Source organism: Lytechinus variegatus, chromosome 7 (genome assembly GCF_018143015.1).
Source record: "Lytechinus variegatus isolate NC3 chromosome 7, Lvar_3.0, whole genome shotgun sequence".
Taxonomy (NCBI): domain Eukaryota; kingdom Metazoa; phylum Echinodermata; class Echinoidea; order Temnopleuroida; family Toxopneustidae; genus Lytechinus; species Lytechinus variegatus.
The window spans coordinates 31,402,626-31,422,793 of NC_054746.1; the positions used below are offsets into that span (position 1 = coordinate 31,402,626).

The window sequence follows — 20,168 nt, forward strand, 5'->3', positions numbered from 1 at the left end:
TTTTAATAGTAAACTATAGTAAAGTATTAAGATCCTGCCAGAGAGCAAGGTCACATGATCAAGGTCAAAGATCATTTAAGGTCAATGAACTTTGACCAGGTTCGGGGAATCAACATACCTATAGGTTAAGTTTTTGAAAAGCCATAACTTTCAAAGTATATAGATGACATAAGGGAAATCAAGTTAGACCGATCACCTTGCACGGATTTCAGGTCACATGATGGTCATTTGGGGTAGATGAAGCTAGTCTTTTATTATCATATGAATGGTGCTATTTGTGAATAATTATTCATCTTTTCAAAGTCAGCACTACCGTTATATTCAATGACGTAATACAGACAAGACTGCATTAGGGGTTCCACCCGTCTCCTTAGTTATTTGAGACTTCTGGGGGACTCACCCCCCCCCCCTCCCCCATTTGTACGCCCTATTGCGTTACCATGGTTAGGTATTTTCCAAAACATTTGGATAATGAATCTTGCACGTCTTTATCCTAAGAAGTGTGCCAAGAAGTGCTAAGAAGTGTGCCAACTTCTATGAGCACTGGCTAAAAACTGGGGAAGTAGTTTGATCTGCAATGGGTTTTCCAAGCCTTTTTTAATAACTGTAATATGTGGTAACCATGGCAACACAATTTCTGAGAAATGCGAAAAATGTGTCTTGCACATCTTTAGCTCAAGACCTTTGTGTCCGCTAAATTTTGTGAGCATATGTTGTAAAATGTAGTTCCATCCGCAAGATGTTTACACATTGTCGTAATATGCCGTTACCATGGTAACACCATTGCAAAATGGTGTTTATAGGATAACAGATAACTATTGAATAATATTGGTCCATAGCCATCCTATGTATTGGTTGATATTTTATTTCCTAGTGACCATGGCTATACTATTTGAGTTCATTTTGGCAAGACCCCTGATAATTTTTAGAATGTCATTTTGATCATGCGTGCCAAGTTCCATGCATTAAGCACAATCTGAACATTCCCCCTCACCTATACTAATATATACATGCTATTGATATACATATCATGTATACTTTTCAATGCAAGTTGGCCTCTTAATGTGAAACATTGCCCCAAATCATGGAGAATCTAAGTTGAAGAGCATATTTTTAAGAGTGAAAAATATTTGATTTACTTAAAGGAAATTTTAGCCGAATTTTGCCTAATTATTTTTGAGGTTCCATAAGATTTGACCGAGGCAGATACACATGTACTCCTTTTTAATTAGCTTTTATACATCAAAGTTTTGATTTTAAGTCAATTGTGAGCAGTTTTCCCACATACGTCATGTAAATTCCACTAAGTTTCCATTTACTGGATCATGATTGAACAATTCAAGTATACACAAACATGTGTGACTACCGGTTTCATACGGACACCGCTGAATAACTAATTTCAACTGTCTGAGAACAAGGCAATACTGTTAATGAAATTTATATTGGTGCTGCTCTCAATTTTACTCAATATCAAAACTTAAAATTCACAACTTTGATGGATTTGTCACATTCAATATACAGTCGAGGCCAGAACTTTACATACATCCATGGAATTTCAAAGTAAAGTTGACACTTGCCAAACGTCTTCAAATTTACTGCATCTAATAAAATATTTGTGATACAGTGTATCATGACGAATTTGGTATTAAACAAATGAGTATGCTATGCCCTTTCATCACATTGCTTTGTCATCTGAAAAATATCTAGGTGTCATTTTCCCCAAAAAATCTTCATATTTTAAACTTGACAAAGAAAAAAAATCCTATTTGTGCTAGTTACTTCTCAACACAAACATTTCAGATTACACTTTTTGTTCAGTGGTGACATATGATAGAAAATGTAATATAATCAGATATGACATTTATATGTTTCTATGAAACGATGTTTGAAAATATAATAGAATACATTCCGCACGAATATTCCTTTTTTTTTCAAAGAAAATTCCACATGAAATGGCTTAATACGCTCTTTCATTTGATACCAAATTCATCATGGTAGTATCTATATTTCTGAAGATATAGTCAACTTTACGATGTTTGGCAAGTGAACAAATTGAACTGAATTCCATGGGTCATGATGGGTGTATGTTAACTTTTGGCCTGTATATATATATTTTTAAAGCCAATTTGATAGCATTGTGGACTTTAACTGCACATGCTCAGTAATTAACAAGAATGGATCACAGCTAACAAAAGAGACAACACAATTTTTTTACATTTCAATAGTATATGATTAGTATTGTTGAGCTGCTTCTAATTGTACATGTACCTGTATGATAATACCAATATTATGTTATATTCGAAAACTGGTAACGAAACAGTGAACACTGATTAATCCAGACATAATTGATATTCATGCATAAATGATATCAATGAACTTTTGTTAAATAGTTTGCTAGGAATTGTCTTAAGTTAATCTATGAGTAGAATACAGTACATCTTCCATATCTATAAATATGAGCCGAGCCCAATTTATATGACTCAAAGAAATCACATACAGCTATTATATATATACAACTACTGTATTGTATGCATGTTTGTTGACAAACACATTATCGGTTGATATGTAAACATATGTAGGTAATATGTTATAAGCTATGTAATCAAGGAAAGACTGTTTAGGAAGTCTTGAAAAAAATTATAAGCACTATCAGGAGACACCAAGAAGTAAATAAGTACAAAAAGATAAATCAAATTTTAGTTGAGCTCAACTGTTTCCCCATGAAAACCAAATGCTGTCATTCAAAAATGGATTCATCATGCTTTTTCCTTTTGTGTATCAGCTCCATTGCATAACTCATGCATTTCATGTCATAATGGCACGTTTAATATAAAATCACTTCGTTCAGAGATTTAGCCCAAAGGGAACGTCTTCTCTTACAAATGATACAGAAGTTTATCTACATGAACAATCCACATGATCACTGTACTTTGCATACTTGAAAAACTTTCTGCAAAAGGCCTATCAAAAGGCTTGCAACATATATATTTCTTTTTTTTCTCCAATTCAAGGTTTATGCAGTAAACAAGATTGAAAGATTGCAAAAAATGATGGAAAACATAAAACATGAAATTACGGAATGCAAAAAATTCTGCCTTTGGCAACTCACACAATCTTGCGAAAAAACATAAATTGCAGGGAAAAAATGGTTCTTGCAATTGCAAGAGCAACAACCAGAAATAAAACACAAAACAAACCCTGTTAAAGTTTACTTTTCAGAACAGTCAATATCATGAATAATTAAAAAGAAATTACCAAATCACTCTACACAATCATAGAGCTCTCTATATACAGGAGAGTATACTTACAAAAAAACCTAAATATTGATATTGCTGCCAATTGAATTGTACAAGGTGCGCGTGCATTGTTTGAGGGTTTTATATGGATTGCTACAAGGCACAAGGGAAAGCATCTAAGAGAGTGGTCCAAGAGACAGAGTGGAGTACTCAATAAGCACTAAACAGCATCCTGGAACATTTCCATGGTGAGAAAGAGTAACAAGTTTAATAGGTAGATGGCTGCGGGTAGGGAAAGCTGGGAAATATCCTTGGCATGGAATGCGCAGTTTCAAAGCATATAAACTTGACTTAAGTGTAGAGAAGACAATACAGCCATGCTACATGCATTGTAGAAAAGATGGCAGGTTTACAATGTAGGTCTGTCCATATAAGGAGAAGGGGATAGTTGAGAAGTCCATGACAGGTGGCAACGTTGAAATAGGAGGTGGCACGCACGTGAATAATGAAAGACCTTGAAAACAGTTCTCACTTTGAAGTCATCATGGCTACAAACTCTGAAAAGCGAAAGAAAAATATTTATGAAAAGCTGCAAACAATTGAGGTCATATGATTTTGTGGATACCCAAGTACATGGTACACAATGGCCTGAATTCACAAAGGTTTTGAGAAACATTGGTAGAACCTGTGGTTTATGCAGATTTCATTTATAAATTATGCGTAATTTACTATAAATTATGCATAATTTACTGCATATATTAAAAATGTCCAATGCTAAATGCGCTTTTGTCAGTGCGCTTTACCGACACCTACTTACATGTAGTGTTGCCATGGTTAAGCAAGCCATTTTATTTACGAGTTCCACTATTTCAAAATTTCAATAAAGTGGACTCATGAAATAAAATAACGTGCTTATCCAGGGCAACATGTAAACTTGGCGCACTGTGACGTAAGCACCCATCAGCATTGGACATATTTCAATATACCGGTATGTGGTAAAATTAAACATAATTTCTAAATGAAATCAGCATAGACCATGGGTTCAAGTGATGGGTTTTTAAAACCACCTTTGTGAATTTGGGCCATTATGTCTAAGCTTAACTTCATTTGTACACCGAGGAAGAGCCAGTAATGAATACAGAGTGGGCAAATCTGGCTTACTAGTATTCTTATCACTTTCTTTTGATGTTCAAAAGCTCAAAATCAATTAAGCTTGTTAAATTTGTGTCAATGGCCAAATAAAGCATACCAATAGTAATTAATCTCTATTTCCTACCGTGTTGCAAATTACTTCAAAAAAGATTTTTTTTGGATAAATACAATTGAATCATTTCTTTAATCACTTATTTTCTAAACAATTGATTTGTCATTGCAACCGTTTCCAAGCTGAAACAGCAGGACTCAACAAGGATCAATCCAGAACCACTTTACTAAATTTCAAATACGCACAGGATTAATACACTGTGCATTACTCCTAAAACATTATTTAGGCCATTAACAAATTAAAAATTCCCATTCTTCCTCATTCTCAATTGACTAAACTGACTTTCTACTATTTACATATCACTCTTTTATTCAGCTCAAATAAAATTGGGGTAAATTTGGTCTTCAAGAGTATATGAAAAGCAAAAATCCCCAATTTGATTAGATTACCTTCATAGTTGACCTGGCCATCACCATCGATATCTGCTTCCCTGATCATTTCATCAACTTCCTCATCTGTCAACTTCTCACCAAGATTTGTCATCACATGGCGAAGCTCGGCAGCACTGCAAAATTAATGTGTACATGCATATTAAAATAGACACTTTCAAAAGTATGTAGATTTTTTTTTTCAACAGTTGTTTTCTGGCAACTTTTCTGATTTGTAATTGACAGTGAGGCACAGATGTCAGACTGCTCATGAAATGGTCCCCCTGATGAACCTTATTAAAGACAAAGTACCGGGTAAAGGAATACATGTAAGTGCCCTATCCCCACCCCCTGTATTGCCACCCCGATCATAGTGAATTTGGTGGATCTAAAATTAGTGTTAAAGGGGAAAACAATCACGAGATACTGTAGAATGCGCAATTCCGTAAGCCCTATTCACTTGTACACAAACCTTGTATGTCATGCATGTTCGTCGGACTAGTCCAGCAATCTCAGAATGAGTCCAAAAACGTGTGAAAGTGACCGAAGTCAGAGGCTACACATTCGGAAAATTCGCAGCCTGCGCTATCACTGGATGCGAGCTGGACTAGACAAAGCTTATCGATTGCACCAAACACCTAGCACCCTAATAGCCTGCCGCGTGGGCCAGGGGCCGGGGTGCCAGGAGGGTATATCGTGTACATGCATGCTGCAATTAGATAATATGCAAGTTTGACAGACTGAGCGAGGTAAATTCAAGCAAAGACAGCAGAGTGTGACAATAATGGATTCGTTAGATTCCAAAAAAAAATCCAGTGCAAGGATATATCTGCACAATGCTTAAGAAGAGTGGGTCCGACAAAGGGACAGCTTTCTTAAATTGCGGCCTAGAAGCTGCAGGCTAGGGCGATTGGATAAGGAGTTTGCCCTCCAATCTCTCCATCGCCATGGTTTGCAGGCCCACGGTCCTGGCGGTAGCTTGCACGTACGCAGCATATGCGGCGAATCGAATAGCCGAGCTTTCCCACTTTTGTCAATTTCGCTGGTCCTAAATATGGAGGTTATAATTCCTGCAGTCCAGAGAAAGCAAATTGCTTGCAAATACATGAATTACCCCTGGCTGGTAGCTTAAATCTTGCATCCTGAATGATCCAGGGCAGTGGCGGACTGTGACCCGGAGAAGACAAAGCATTGGAGGGGCACTGTATTGTTTGTGAACAATGCTGTGCCCCTCCAATGCTTTGTCTCCTCTGGAATTGGAGGATAAAATTGGACTTTATGTGAACATGATGGCAGTAGTCTCATGATTAACATTAGAAGAATTGGGACTTATTAAATTCATACATTCGGGTATGTAAATAGCTGGAGGGCAACATGGAAGCAATATGCAAAATGCTTTAAAAAAGAGGAAAAGAAGCTTAATGTATTGGGACTAGAAAAAGAATTGGGCCCTTTATAAAGTATCATTTTACAATCCAGAATATTTTTTTTAATTTATATTATAATCACAAGTTAACTGGGTTCCAAAAGAAACTTATCAAACTTTACAAGGGCACTGCACAAATACCACTTCATCAAAATGAACAATATATTTACACATGCTAGTTTGGATAATCTTTTCTAAACGTATGTCAATACTTAAGAGATTGGTTCAATCACAGAGAGGTTATAGCCCCTCTGCCCCCTCACATCAATTGGTTTCAGAATCCAAAGTCACAAAATTGGAAAAGAAAGACCAATGGAAATGAGATGGGATTATACAAACTTCCCAGTTTATTACACATGTCCTACATGGTCATGTTTTAGTGATTGGCTCAAGCATAAAGAAGCTACAGATTATCCCCCCCCCCCCCCCCTGACAATGCAGGCATCTTGGGTATTCGCAATAAGATGTAAACTCCTTTCGAATGTGCTGCATCGCCACACCACACTCACAAATGTGTATAATTTGTATAATATTACCTGATGAAGCCATTGCCATCCTTGTCAAATACCCGGAATGCCTCCCTGATCTCCTCTTCACTGTCTGTTTCCTTCATTTTCCTTGCCATCATCGTGAGGAATTCTGGGAAATCTATCGTTCCATTTCCTACAGTCACAAAAAGAAAATGATAAGGTACATGTAAACACTGTGACAGAATTATCGTCACTAGTTTTATCTTCACTAGTTGAAATAGAAAAGATGGTAGCATAAAAGTGGAATATGAGGCTTTGAGAGGCTAGATAAACTTTCCCTTTTTTAACTTAAAAAAAAAAATGTTTACAGTACACAAATTGGATCTTTATTTCAAAATTATTTCTTATTCATCCAAACACTTTTCATCAAATAAAAAAAATCTGAATATTGAACAAAAATATGATATCTGAAAACCTGATCCTATTACGTCACAGCTTTCATTTAGTACTGGCATTCATTAAAACAAGGTAGGCAAGTCACTTACACATGTATCTAAATAATGATAGCTTAAAATTAATAGGACTGCATGTATGCACACACTCCAACTTCTACATGTACATAAGGACTGGAATAGATCTTTCCACATGTAGGGGAAGGCGGGGTAAGTTGAGCATAGGGGCAAGTTGAGCCACCACCCCCAATCTAATAATGAATGAGTCAGACATCGTGGTGGTGCCATATATTGATGACCCATTAAATAGCCTTTAACCCACCACTTCGTTTTCAATTTTGAAACAAAAAGTAATTTTTTAGAGGGAAAAATACAAATTTCAGCCTAAAAAGTAAAAAAGGGTGTAAAATAGATAAGTGTTTTTTACCCACACATGTCTTTAAATATATTATAGATATAAGATTAATATTGTTAGTCCAGGTATGGATTCTCATTCTTGTCATAGTCTTTTACATGATGAATGCATAAGAAATTTGTGGATGTGAAAATATCGCAATAAGTTTGGACTGGGGTAATTTAAGCCAAATCAACATGGGGCGAGTTGAGCCATGGTAATTCTAATGTTGATGCATAATAAAAAAATTTAAAAATGTAAAAAGCCATTGATATGCAGGCAGAAAGGAGCAAATTGACATGACAGTTCTTTTGCTTTTTACAAGATGTTAGTATTTATAGAGAATTAGCAAGTGAAAATACTTTAAATGAAAATTTGACATCCTGGCTCAACTTACCCCAGACGGTGGCACAACTTACCCCACAGATGGGGCAAGTTGAGCCATTTAACATCGTTTTTTTTCAAAGGTCACGATGACTTTCAGTGTGGGGGTAAAAAGTAATATATAGGTGAAAAAGATTTCCCAAGAATCAAATTTAAAGGCAAGGTACTTATTTCTACAATATTACTAGTCATATCACTTCTAACATGCAAAATGCAAAAAGTGTCACAACTTACCCCGCCTTCCCCTATATATTGTATTAGCCACATCTGTTTCTACTTGTATATTTACAAAAGGTAGACACAGATGTGGCTATTATGGAGAGCAACAGAATATTACAATGGCAAAACAATTGAATTTTTTCTTCATTTTAATTTTCATATTCTTTTACAAATACTAGAGTATAAATTGAGCAACAGCCCATTCAAGACTCAAGGTCTGCTAGTTGTCACTAGACTGATTATTGATTTACAGCCCAGCAAGCCAAACAAAGAATAATGCATTTCACAGATATTCCAATCACACTGCTCACATCAATAGCAGTGCTGATGTACCAATGTATTCAAAGAAATGTTTTTGTCTGCATGAGTATTAAAGGGGTGATCCAGACTGGAGATATTTATATTTAAAAAAATAGAGTAAAATTCACAGAGCAAAACACTGAATATTTGATCAAAATCAGATAATAACAAAGTTATAAAATTTAAAGATTTGCATTATTCCGGTGAAACAGTTCTAGGCATGTCTTTATGAATATTCATTAGGTGGGCTGATGTCATATCCCCACTTGTTCCTTTGTATTTTATTACATATGAAATTAGGTTTATTCAACATTTTTCTACCAAGAACTAAAACAATTGGAATGACAACTGATTAAGTACATAAGATATTTATTGCTGCAACTTACATGTATTTGATCATAACGGAGACACATCATTTACACAAGTATGAAAAAATGAAACATGATTTCATGTAATTAGAAAAAGGAAAGTGGGGATGTGACATCATCAGCCCACCTAATGAATATTCATGACCATGTGCATATAACTGTTTTCACCAAATATTGATAAACTTTAAAATTCAATGACTTATTTGTTACCCGATTCTGATCAAATTTTCAGCATTTTGCTCTGTGAATTTACTCTATTTATTGATATATAAATATTTTCATCCCAGAGCATCCCTTTAAATTATATGATTTCAACCTTTGTATTCACTTCTCAATGACAGATTGTGCTGGTTCATTAAAAGACAAAGCAGCAACTCAAAGAAGTTTCAAAGTGTTATGCTGTTTGTAAGCCTGACCATTCATTTCACAAAGTTTAGTGTGACATTGTGACTTAAATTCACACTACATGTAGATCCCAAGTTGCATGCAGTTTATAACACATCACCGCATTGGTCAGATTGTGTTCAGGGGACATGCACTTGGTGAAACTGCCTCCAAGTGACAAGCTACTCCACTATCCATGACAAGTGTTTTTCATGAGGTAAAGAGAAGGTATTCCTTACCAATTAATTATTTATCCTGCAACTACAAATTCCAAATCAATGATCATCAATTTATTCTTTGAAAAACCAGAGCAGATTACATGTAACTACATGCAATGAAGTCATTACTACAATGACAATAGGATTTATATGTAGTCCATACAAGTTGAGACAATGTTTTAGTTTTTGCAGGAAATAAACACAAGTGGGGTGAAATTTCATGTTTTTGTTGAGATTTACTGCATCTTTATCTCCACAAGCTTTTATAAATATCTATTCAGAGCTGTTTAAAACTTACCATCAGCATCAACTTCATTGATCATATCTTGAAGCTCCGCCTCAGTTGGGTTTTGACCCAGTGACCTCATCACTGTGCCTAACTCCTTAGTAGTGATGGTGCCATCACCGTCCTTGTCAAATAGGGAGAAAGCCTCCTTGAATTCTGTACAAATATAATTTACAAGAAATTATCACCAATTTCTACATCTTGTTGACTATCACTTGTACTAATTCACTGACAAAGTTTCACACAAAATCAGAATAACTAAATATCAATAGTCTACAGTCTGCTGCGAAAACTCAATGAAATCTGCATCATGTGTCATGCAACAAAAATCAGTAAATCACACGTAAATGGGAATATAGGCTATACAAGGCATTGAAGACAAAATAGAATTCAAATAGAATTCATTTCATAATAATTACCAATCCAAGTTAGACAATTCCTAAGAAATTATGATAGCACATTTTCATACTCTTATCTTAGGTTATTTGTATTGAAGTGTAGTTCCAAAGTACATTTCAGAATAATTTCATTATAAAAGGATAATGCAAACATGTTTTCTCTACATAAAATTTTGAAAAATTTACCTGCAATTTGCTCTTCAGTGAGTTGATCAGCCTGTACGAAAAAACACATCAAAGAAACAAACACTAATGAAGTAGACACACAGTATTTGCACTAACAAATAAATATCTTAAGTTCAAAGATATCATAATTTGAAAATTTATGAATTTAATTATCAATTTATAAGTAAAACTAGTGGACTGCCTCTGGCTGTCTCACCTGCATTGATCACGCGATTCAATATAGCAGCAGTGCTGACTTTGAAAACTACATGTATAATCATTCACAAAAAACACGGTTCATAAGATACAATACTATGTTCATTGACATTTGACCTTGATCATGTGACCCAAAACTTGTGATACTTGATTACCCCTATAACCACATTTTATACACTATATCTATAAACTTTGAAAGTTATGACAGCAATCTTTTAATTACCACTAAGTTCAATGGCCATAAATGACCCTTGACTTTGGTCATGTGACCTGGGGAGTGTTTCATCAATATTATCATCTGACAAGTTGTCAGATGTGACATCTTTCCTTAATTTTGATTGGCTGAGAAGCACTGTTCCTATGGTAACCGTTCGGATAAAAAGTCCGACAAAGTCCTTTCATGAAACGCCCCCCTGAAACTCGCACAAGATGTTCAGTGATACTTGGTTACTTGTATTGTAAGTCCATGTTTTATGAACTACATGTAGACCAATACACTTACAGAAATATGATGGTAATTCAACACATACATGTACCTCCAACATAGCCAAAGTTCATTTACCTTAAATGACCTTTGACCTTTGTCATGTGACGTGAAACTCAAGCAAGATGTTCAGTAATACTTGATTGACCTTATGTGACTATGTCCAAGTTTCATGAACTAGGTCCATATACTTATACTTAGATATGCTGTCATTTCAAACACTTAACCTTAGGTTAAGATTTGGTGTTGACGCCACCGCCGTCGGAAAAGCGGCGCATATACCCAAATCAATGACTGTAAAATGGGCACTGTTTATAGAAATAGTTAAGATGTTGATCATCCATGCATGAATAGAGGCCCCTCGTTCATAAAACTTGTTGTTATAACAAATGTGTAATAACTTATGTGCAATAACAGTTTAAAGGGATGGTCCAGGCTGGAGATATTCATATCCCAATACATGTAGATAGAGTAAAATTCAGAACAAAATGCAGAAAATTTGATCAAAATCAGATAACAAATTTGATTATTCCGGTGAAACAGTTCTAGGCATGTCTTCATGAATATTCATTAGGTGAGCTGATGATGTCATATCCCCACTTGTTCTTTAGTATTTTATTAACTGCTACCAGTTCAGTTGTAGGAGCTATATTTTACATTTTATTAGCTCTAAGTATACACATGTTCTTCCTACACAGAACAAGAACAGATGATGAGGTCGATGTTGCTGGTTTGAAGGTCTGTGCTCAACTGCCTGAGCTTGGCAGGGCATATCTTTATTCTTCATTTCTTCACTAGGCTTTCTTTGCACAAGGTACTAGATTTCAATACATATTCAAATTAACGATCCAGACCGGACCCAAAAATGAAACCGACAAATTATATACCAATAGAAAGCTTATAAGCTACTAAATACAGCAAGGTATGCTTTATGCATTTTCACCGCTTCCCAGCTGAGTATTTTGCTTAAGAATATTCCAATTATCGGGCTTCGAACCCCGTTTAGAAAATAGGCTCTATTGTGCTTTTCACCTGCCTCGAGACTGTGACGTCACGTTGTGTAAGAAGTGTCGTGATTCCATATGATTGTACACAGAAAAACTGGGTGATTTTTTTGCTTTCCAGATAACGCATTTCATTCTCTTCACTTCTATCATAGAGGGATATCACATATATTTTTTCCCACAAGCTTGAATTTATGAAATCTACAGTTTTGAACTAGTTTTTGCCATATTTTATTTCCTGCTTATTTGTCGCAGATTTCAATTCTATCTGCATTTAGATTATGTATAACAACTTTTCCTGACATAGCAATTTAGGCCCAATAAGAGCCAAACAAAGAAATCACAAAAAAGGTAGTGAATAGTTGTAGGTTTACAACAATTTGAATTGAACAGAGAATAATTTTGAGTGCCATTTTCATTTAACAAGTGGAATGCCTCTGGCCGTCTCACCTGCATCACGCGGTTCAATATAGCAGCAGTGCTGACTTTGAATACTACTCTAACTCGCACAAGATGTTCAGTGATACATGGTTACTCTTATGTCCACTTTTTATGAACTAGACCAATAAACTTACTAGATATGATGGTTATTCAACAAAAAACCCCAACATGGCCAAAGTTCATTGACCTTACATGACCTTTGACCTTGATCATGTGACCTGAAACTCGAACAGGATGTTCAGTGATACTTGGTTACTCTTATGTACAAGTTTCATGAATCAGATCCATAAACTTTCAAAGTTATGATGGTAATTCAACAGATACACCCAATTCGGCCAAAGTTCATTGACCTTTGACCTTGGCCATGTGACCTGAAATGCGCACAGGATGTTCAGTGATACTTGATTACTCTAATGTCCAAGTTTAATGAACTAGACCAATAAACTTTCAAAGTTATGATGGTAATTCAACAGATACCCCCGATTCGGCCAAAGTTCATTGACCCTAAATGACCTTTGACCTTAATCATGAGACCTCAAACTTGCACAAAATTTTCAGTGATGCTTGATTACTATTATGTCCAAGTTTCATGAATCAGATCCATAAACTTTCAAAGTTATGAGGGGAAATCAACAGATATCCCCAATTTGGCCAAAGTTCATTGACCCTAAATGACCTTTGACCTTGGTCATGTGACATGAACCTCATGTACATGTAGGATGTTCAGTGATACTTGATTAACCTTATGTCCAAGTTTCATGAACTAGGTCCATATATTTTCTAAGTTATGATGACATTTCAAAAACTTAACCTCGGGTTAAGATTTCGATGTTGATTCCTCCAACATGGTCTAAGTTTATTGACCCTAAATGACCTTTGACCTTGGTCATGTGACATGAAACTCTACTAGGATGTTCAGTAATACTTGATTAACCTTATGGCCAAGTTTTATTAACCAGGTTCATATACTTTCTAAGTTATGACGTCATTTCAAAACTTTAACCTCAGGTTAAGATTTGATGTTGACGCCGCCGCCGCCGCCTATAGTCTCACTTTGCTTCGCAGGTGAGACAAAAAAAAAAAAAATGGATTCATAACATGGAAATGGAAGAAAATACCCAATGCTTTTGTACACAAACCTATGGAATCTCAACCTTCAGACACAACGTGACGTCATCATTTCCAGGCGACGTGGGGGTGCTCAATCAAAGCGTAATTTGAAGGAGCAGTTTCTTTGATTTTTATTTAAAATTTTTAACTATTGGAAGGAGATATATGTAATATTTTTGGTATATTTGTATTGTATGAGTCATTGCCTTTATTTTGATATATATATATGATTGTTTTTACACCGGTCAGGGTCTTTAACTTGGAAGATGACAATAAGCCAGTTCTTCCTTTTTGTGCATGATCAAAAGAATCTATGCATGATCAGAGGAAGGTCATTTGTACTAAAGTGACATGGTGGTTAAAAATCTAATGAGATTAGCACCAACTTTGATGTCTTGATTATTCATATATTCTTTTGAATAGTTTTCATTTACATCCACAAAAAACAACAATGCGTCCACGAACGATTGGTATTTCAGTTTGCCAAGTACATATTGCAAAATTAGGAATGCAATACCTTCATATTCATAAAGTGGTAATTGGTGTGCTATTCTAGTCAGGTCTATTCAATTTCTTCATCCTGCTATGTAAGGCAAGCTTATGTAATATCTTGCTTTGAAATCTGCCTACCATAATGAAAGAAATTAAAGGTCATTTAACCAAAATTGTACATGAAGAAACTACGAACTGGTCTATAAGAAAGTAACGCATCATCATGGATAAGAACCAATCACACATAAGGAGTCTTACAACATAAATATTCATGATTCAGTCAACCAAGAGAGAGGAGGGGAGTAATTAACATAGCTGAGGAGAGAACCAAGAGATAAAGGAATTTGATAACAAAAAGAATGGTGTGAGGTGCAAGGAATGAAGGATGGATGAGGATAACAAAGGAGATGGGGATAACAAGGATAAATGATAAGTCAAGAAGGCTGATGGAGGCTAAAGAAAAGATAAATTTTAAATTACAATGTAGGTTTATTTTAGAGCAGAGCAATGTCCTGTAAATGAGAGAGGGGTTAAATAACTTTGAACTCTGGCTTAAAAGTAACGGAGTATCCGAACGAGTTCACTGTCTTGATGTTCGGATACATGTAGGTGGAGCATAGTGTAGCGGTAGTGAAGTGGAGTGGAGCCTGCACGAACATCACTTGAGGGGTAACTGCAACCATGCTGCCTGTGGGGAATCTACCGGTAGGACTATGGTATGCCAATGCTGTACAGAGCACACACCTCAAAAAATTATTAAACTACTAGTTTCACTTTTGTGACCAAAATTACAAATTTCCATAAAGTTCAATTTATTTCTCATTAGTAACTTGGGAATAATTTTTGTATTCATCAGAGCGCTCAAAAACTTTTATTTTGGGCATAGATCTATTTCTGTGTACGCCATCTATGGTAGAAACTAAGTAATAATATATGGCAAGTTAATTTTCATTTTTTAATGTTTTTAATTAAGAAACAAATAATTGAAAGAATCAAATTTGCTTAAGAGCCAAGTTACATCATGAATAGCTGTCCTAATGGAAACTGACAGTGTAAAAAATTCAAGCATTTATCCCAATTTATCCCAAAGAAAAAAGATAAAATAGCCAGACATTGCCACCCTTATTTTGCCACACATTGAGATGTAACAGAGAACAAGGTTACATGAGATTCAGAACCTTGTTCTGAATGACTGCATACACTACAGCATAACATTAGACCCAGGGTGACCAGACGTCCCGTATTTCCCAGGATCATCCCGTATTTTGCTCCTATGTCCCGGCGTCCCGACAAACCCTTCCCGTGACGCCTATTTGTCCCGAATTTGAGAATATTGAACAAAATGTAGTTAATACATTTAAAAGTGACGAATTTTCATCAAATAACCAACAGATCCGAAGCAGAGACAACAATAAAATCGATAACTGTAAACTTTTGCAAGTTTTGCGGTGATTTTCTTGCTAATTGAACCCGAAACATTGCAAACGAACTGGCCTCCTGCCCGTGTGAGGCAGGCTACTACATGTATCTAGGCAAGTAGGATTGGAGCAGACTCTCAATGGTGCAAATAATTTTGATAAGTTTTTCCACCAAAATAATCACATAATCGGCAGGAAATTTGTATAATTAATATCATGGATTCTTATACTGATTTGGAGATGTAATCGGAGGAACAAGTAATTGAGTTTTCATAACTAGATCTGGTTGTTTCAGCTTTCGATTTGATTCTTAATTGTTGGGATGCTGTAACGATTCATCTCAATTTTAAGTTGACAATGTTTCACTTTGAAATTTTATTCCATTTTAGCTTTTAAAATTTCAATGATATATTTGAAAAACACCAAATATTATGATTTTTGTTAGATGATTTGATCGTTTTTGTTTGCTTGAAGTTTGAACTCTTTTCCTTCTATCTTTCTTTTCATTCTTTCTTCATCCTTCTATCCTTCCTGCTTGCCTTTTTTTGGTTCTATCTTTATTTCCTATATTCCTTTCCTGATCCTTTCTGTGTTCATTTTTCTTTCTTCCTCCTTTCTCTTACCTACCATTTTTCAATAATCTTTAAAAACATAACTGTTCTCATGTTAGATTTTGTTTATGAAAAGCCCCCATGTATGTTGCAATGTTTTAATTTTCATCTAGGCCTAGTAAAAAAAATGTATTTCATTTTCAGTATACCTGTATTAGACTTAATTGCCTCTTGTAAAGCGCAGAAATTCCGTCGAATATTGCGCTAAATAAGCATCTATTATTATTATCCTTTGTTTAAAATTGTCTGTTTCCTTCTCCCTCTCTCTGCTTTTCTTTCTTTCTCTCCTTCCATTATTTTTTTTCATTCTTTCCTCCCTCTCTTTCCCCTTTTCTTTCATTTTTTTCTAATTCTTATTCTTAACTCCTTCCCTCCTTCCTGTTTTTCTTCTTTCTTTGTTTGAATGTTTCTCTCATGTTTCAGTGAGCAAGTGGGGCTTACCTCGATTAGCATCCCACTCTTGGCTCTTGCTCTCAATTACTAGCTCCAAAAGTCCAATTAGGCCTAGGCTACACATGTTTTGTTTAGGCCTAGATCTAGATTCTAAATTTATGTGTGATGTAGATCTTAATATACCATGTACGGTAATTGTACCTGACAACTACTTAGAGTTAGTGAGTGTCAGTGATACCTAAATCCTAACATTTCAAATTCAATTCAAATCAAAGGCAATGTCATTGTAACGTACGACTCGGAGTTTATACTCTCGGAGGGTTAACCATGAATACCGGTACGGTACGGATTACGGTAACACTCGTCCGACATTAGTCTCGCATTAACCACATCTACCGTAGGCCCCCTACCGGTACTTACAATTGAAAAAAGACAAGAGCATAGACTTGTTTCGAACAATTTATTTACAGGAACAGGCTTCAAGCTCAACTAGAGTCTACTATACTAGATCTACCATGTCTATTCGACAAAAAAGTACCGAATCCGATTGACCTTTGCTTTGCCCTTTCTTTGACTTTGTCTTTGCAGAAAAAAAGAAATTGGGCGGGGATCAGCTATCACACCAACAAATCCCACGATTCAACAATAGGGCCTACAAACATACACGCACTTGAAAATACAAGGAATATAAAGGCAACACACTTAAAATGAACATCTTTATAAAAGTGAGATACTCACCATTATATTGCCGTAAAATTAATGATAGAGGCAAAAACAAGGACCTGTAGGAGTGTAGCCGGTTCGTAGGCGAGGAGCTCGGAGAAAGATACTGTGTACCGTAGATCGGTCAAAACCGCGTCACACACACCGCACACACAAAATTAATCGTATTTCACGTGTCTGGGGCCACAGTGTATCGAAAGAGAATGCAGTTGGAATGCGTGTTTTTATGCAGGGATTGTGTGTGGAATTTCGCTTGTTGATCGCCACAGCATGCAGCTCAAATCAAATCATTAGCCCAGTCTTTTCCTTATACCGTCTTTCAATGGACCGCTTTACTGAGCCGCACTGCGACATATCCATGCGCGGGAATGCACCTAGCTTTTTTGCATTGCATGTTTGACATGGTCTTCGCGTGGCGTCTTTTACGTCAGATACATTTTTTTTGGTAAAAACTTACTTTTTTCAGATTATTCAAAAAGCTATTGTTCTAGTCATTATTCGATAGGGATTCATTTCAATTATTGGAATGTATAGCAACTTAAGACAAGAAGAACGCATTTTCAATGTAATTGGCTCATTAACAAATCGACCATGTCGACAGTTCTTTTTAGCGTGTATGGGACAATTATAAACTATACCGAAGTTTAATCTTAGATTTGGTTTGGTGGTGGTATGCGGCTGAACGTTCAAATCCCATACCCATATTTACGGGTCATTTTGGCTAAAAAGGTACTCATTAAGGATTTATTAAAATTTGACAAGCAAAAAAAATTATGGACCCATGCTGAGGCCAGTATCTAGAAATTAGGGCCAGGACCCATGTTTAAGGCCAGTATATCAAATTGGGGCCATGTTTACGGATTTTCCAACATAAAACCCTACGCCATGTTTAGGGATTTCTTCAAAAAAAAGCGACCCATTCCAGCGGCACATTCCGTATGCCTTATTTCGTGTTAGTACCCCCCCCCCGCGGGGAATTCAAAATAACGCCGACTCAAATTACTGTCTAAGGTGACGTCAAAATCTTCCCGAAATTTTAACTGTATTGCATGTTTCGATGCAGAGTTCCAATGGTTATGATTGATTGGGTTTCGGCTAAAACATGCCATGAATCAATACTTCAGGCGCAGCCCCTAGATTTATAAATTACATGTTGAATACAAAGCAAATCATTTTTTTAATGAAAGAACACACAGACGAGTAGGGGTGTAGTCTTTTGTATGTAAAAAATGGCACTTATACGAGAAAGGGCACACCGCAAAACACCTCATATTACTGTAGTATTTTCCCAATTTCATCCTTCTTCATTTCTCAATTTCATCATCTTCGAGACTGAGGGCATTACCCTTGGATACCATTTACTTCCACTCCTCAGGGGCCGCGGAACGTTTATCATAGTGGGGTGGGGGCTGAGCCAAAAGTGGGGGGGGGGCTGATCATGCTAAAAATCACAATCATTGTCATTTTTACATTTTTTGTACATGTACACGGTAATGGAAACAAAGTGGGGGGGGCTGAAGGTTCCGCTGCCCCTGCTCCTTTGCAATAAACATGCCAACAAGTGGTCAATGATGACCCTGAGCACACTCACCTGTCACTCACTGTACAATCTCTGAATTTGTATTTAGTACCTCTCTCTTTTTTTTACATTTGGGATAAAAACTACTACTTTCTTTTCTGACCCACTTCTTAAAGTTTTCTACTTAAGTGAACACGTGTTTTGAGAACGTCTTCAAATTACTTTTGTGGACTTCCATCATCTCACTTGGAGCAAACTTCATCCATAGTAAGTTTTCGTACTATCTAGTACGAAAACTTAAATATACCATCATTTTTTCTCCGTCATTTTCACCAAGAGAAAAATCCAATGACCGCATGTGCTAGTTTTGTGTTAATATCTGTGTGATTTTGTGTAAAATAATTTTATTGTGTCAAATACTGGGATCGTGCAATACACTTGGAATTAGAGGATTGTCTTTCGGATGTCTCTACACGCATTTAAAACAGTTGGCATAAAGTCGGTAAGTGGAGATTGGCTTATTACCATTTCCCGCTCAACCTAAAGCGGGTCCTCCTCAGGTGAAAGGGGCACAGTATACACGTTCGTGTGGGGTCATTTTCCTAAATTTCCTTACATAAAAAGGACACTTTCTGGGTAAAAACGGCACTTATTCAGTGCTTAAAAAGTAGGGGCAATATCAGTGGCGTAACAGGCGGTGGGGGGCAATCTGCCCCCCCCTGGCGGATTTTACCGGGAAGATAAAAAAAACAAGTGGAGCGCCTCTGGCAGTCTCGCCTGCATTACGCGATTTAGCAGCAGTGCTAACTTTGAAAACTATTATAAAACAATCATTCACAAAAACACCATTCATATAATACCACGTTCATTTACCATAAATGACTTTTGAACGGTGAATTAAGACTTGTCAACTACACCCAGTCTACATTTTATTCACTCTATCCATAAACGTTCAAAGTTATGATGGCAAGTCAACAATTACCTCAACATGCTTGGCCTGAGTTTATTGGCCTTAACTGACCTTTGACCTTTGTGACCTGAAACTCACAGGGGATGTTCAGTGATACTTGATAAATCTTAAAGCCCAAGTTTTATGAACTAGATCCATAAACTTTCAGAGTTAGAATGGTATAATTCAACAAAGGCAACATGGCCAGTTCATTGACCTTAAATGACCTTTGACCATGGTCATGTGACCTGAAACTCGAGCAGGATGTTCACTAATACTTGATTAACCTTATGCTAAAGTTTCATGAACTAGGTCCATATACTTTCTAAGTTATGATGTCATTTCAAAAACTTAACCTTCGGTTAAGAGTTTGAAAATAATTCTTCCAACATGGTCTAAGTTCATTGACCCTAAATGACGTTTGACCTTGGTCATTTGACCTGAAACTCAAGCGGGATATTTAGTAAAAATTGATT

The 20,168-nt window shown here is 36.1% G+C and overlaps 1 protein-coding gene across 1 annotated transcript; it reads right to left on the reverse strand.

Moving 5' to 3' along the window:
* Positions 1 to 2,222: 2,222 nt before the first annotated feature.
* LOC121419008 (calmodulin-beta) lies at positions 2,223 to 17,521 on the reverse strand. The gene is made up of 6 exons (XM_041613267.1): positions 17,240 to 17,521; positions 10,354 to 10,384; positions 9,782 to 9,925; positions 6,831 to 6,957; positions 4,890 to 5,005; positions 2,223 to 3,793 (listed from the first exon to the last, which is right to left on the reverse strand). The coding sequence occupies exons 1-6, from the start codon at positions 17,240 to 17,242 to the stop codon at positions 3,765 to 3,767; spliced, it is 450 nt and encodes a 149-aa protein (XP_041469201.1). The 5' UTR covers positions 17,243 to 17,521; the 3' UTR covers positions 2,223 to 3,764.
* Between the last annotated feature and the right edge of the window lie 2,647 nt (positions 17,522 to 20,168).

Excerpts from the sequence above, each read along its gene's own strand:
- LOC121419008 (XM_041613267.1), bottom strand. Across the intron at positions 9,926-10,353 it reads CACTGAAGAGCAAATTGCAG|AATTCAAGGAGGCTTTCTCC; the intron begins GTAAATTTTTCA and ends ATATTTGTACAG. Across the intron at positions 3,794-4,889 it reads TGGCCAGGTCAACTATGAAG|AGTTTGTAGCCATGATGACT; the intron begins GTAATCTAATCA and ends TTCGCTTTTCAG.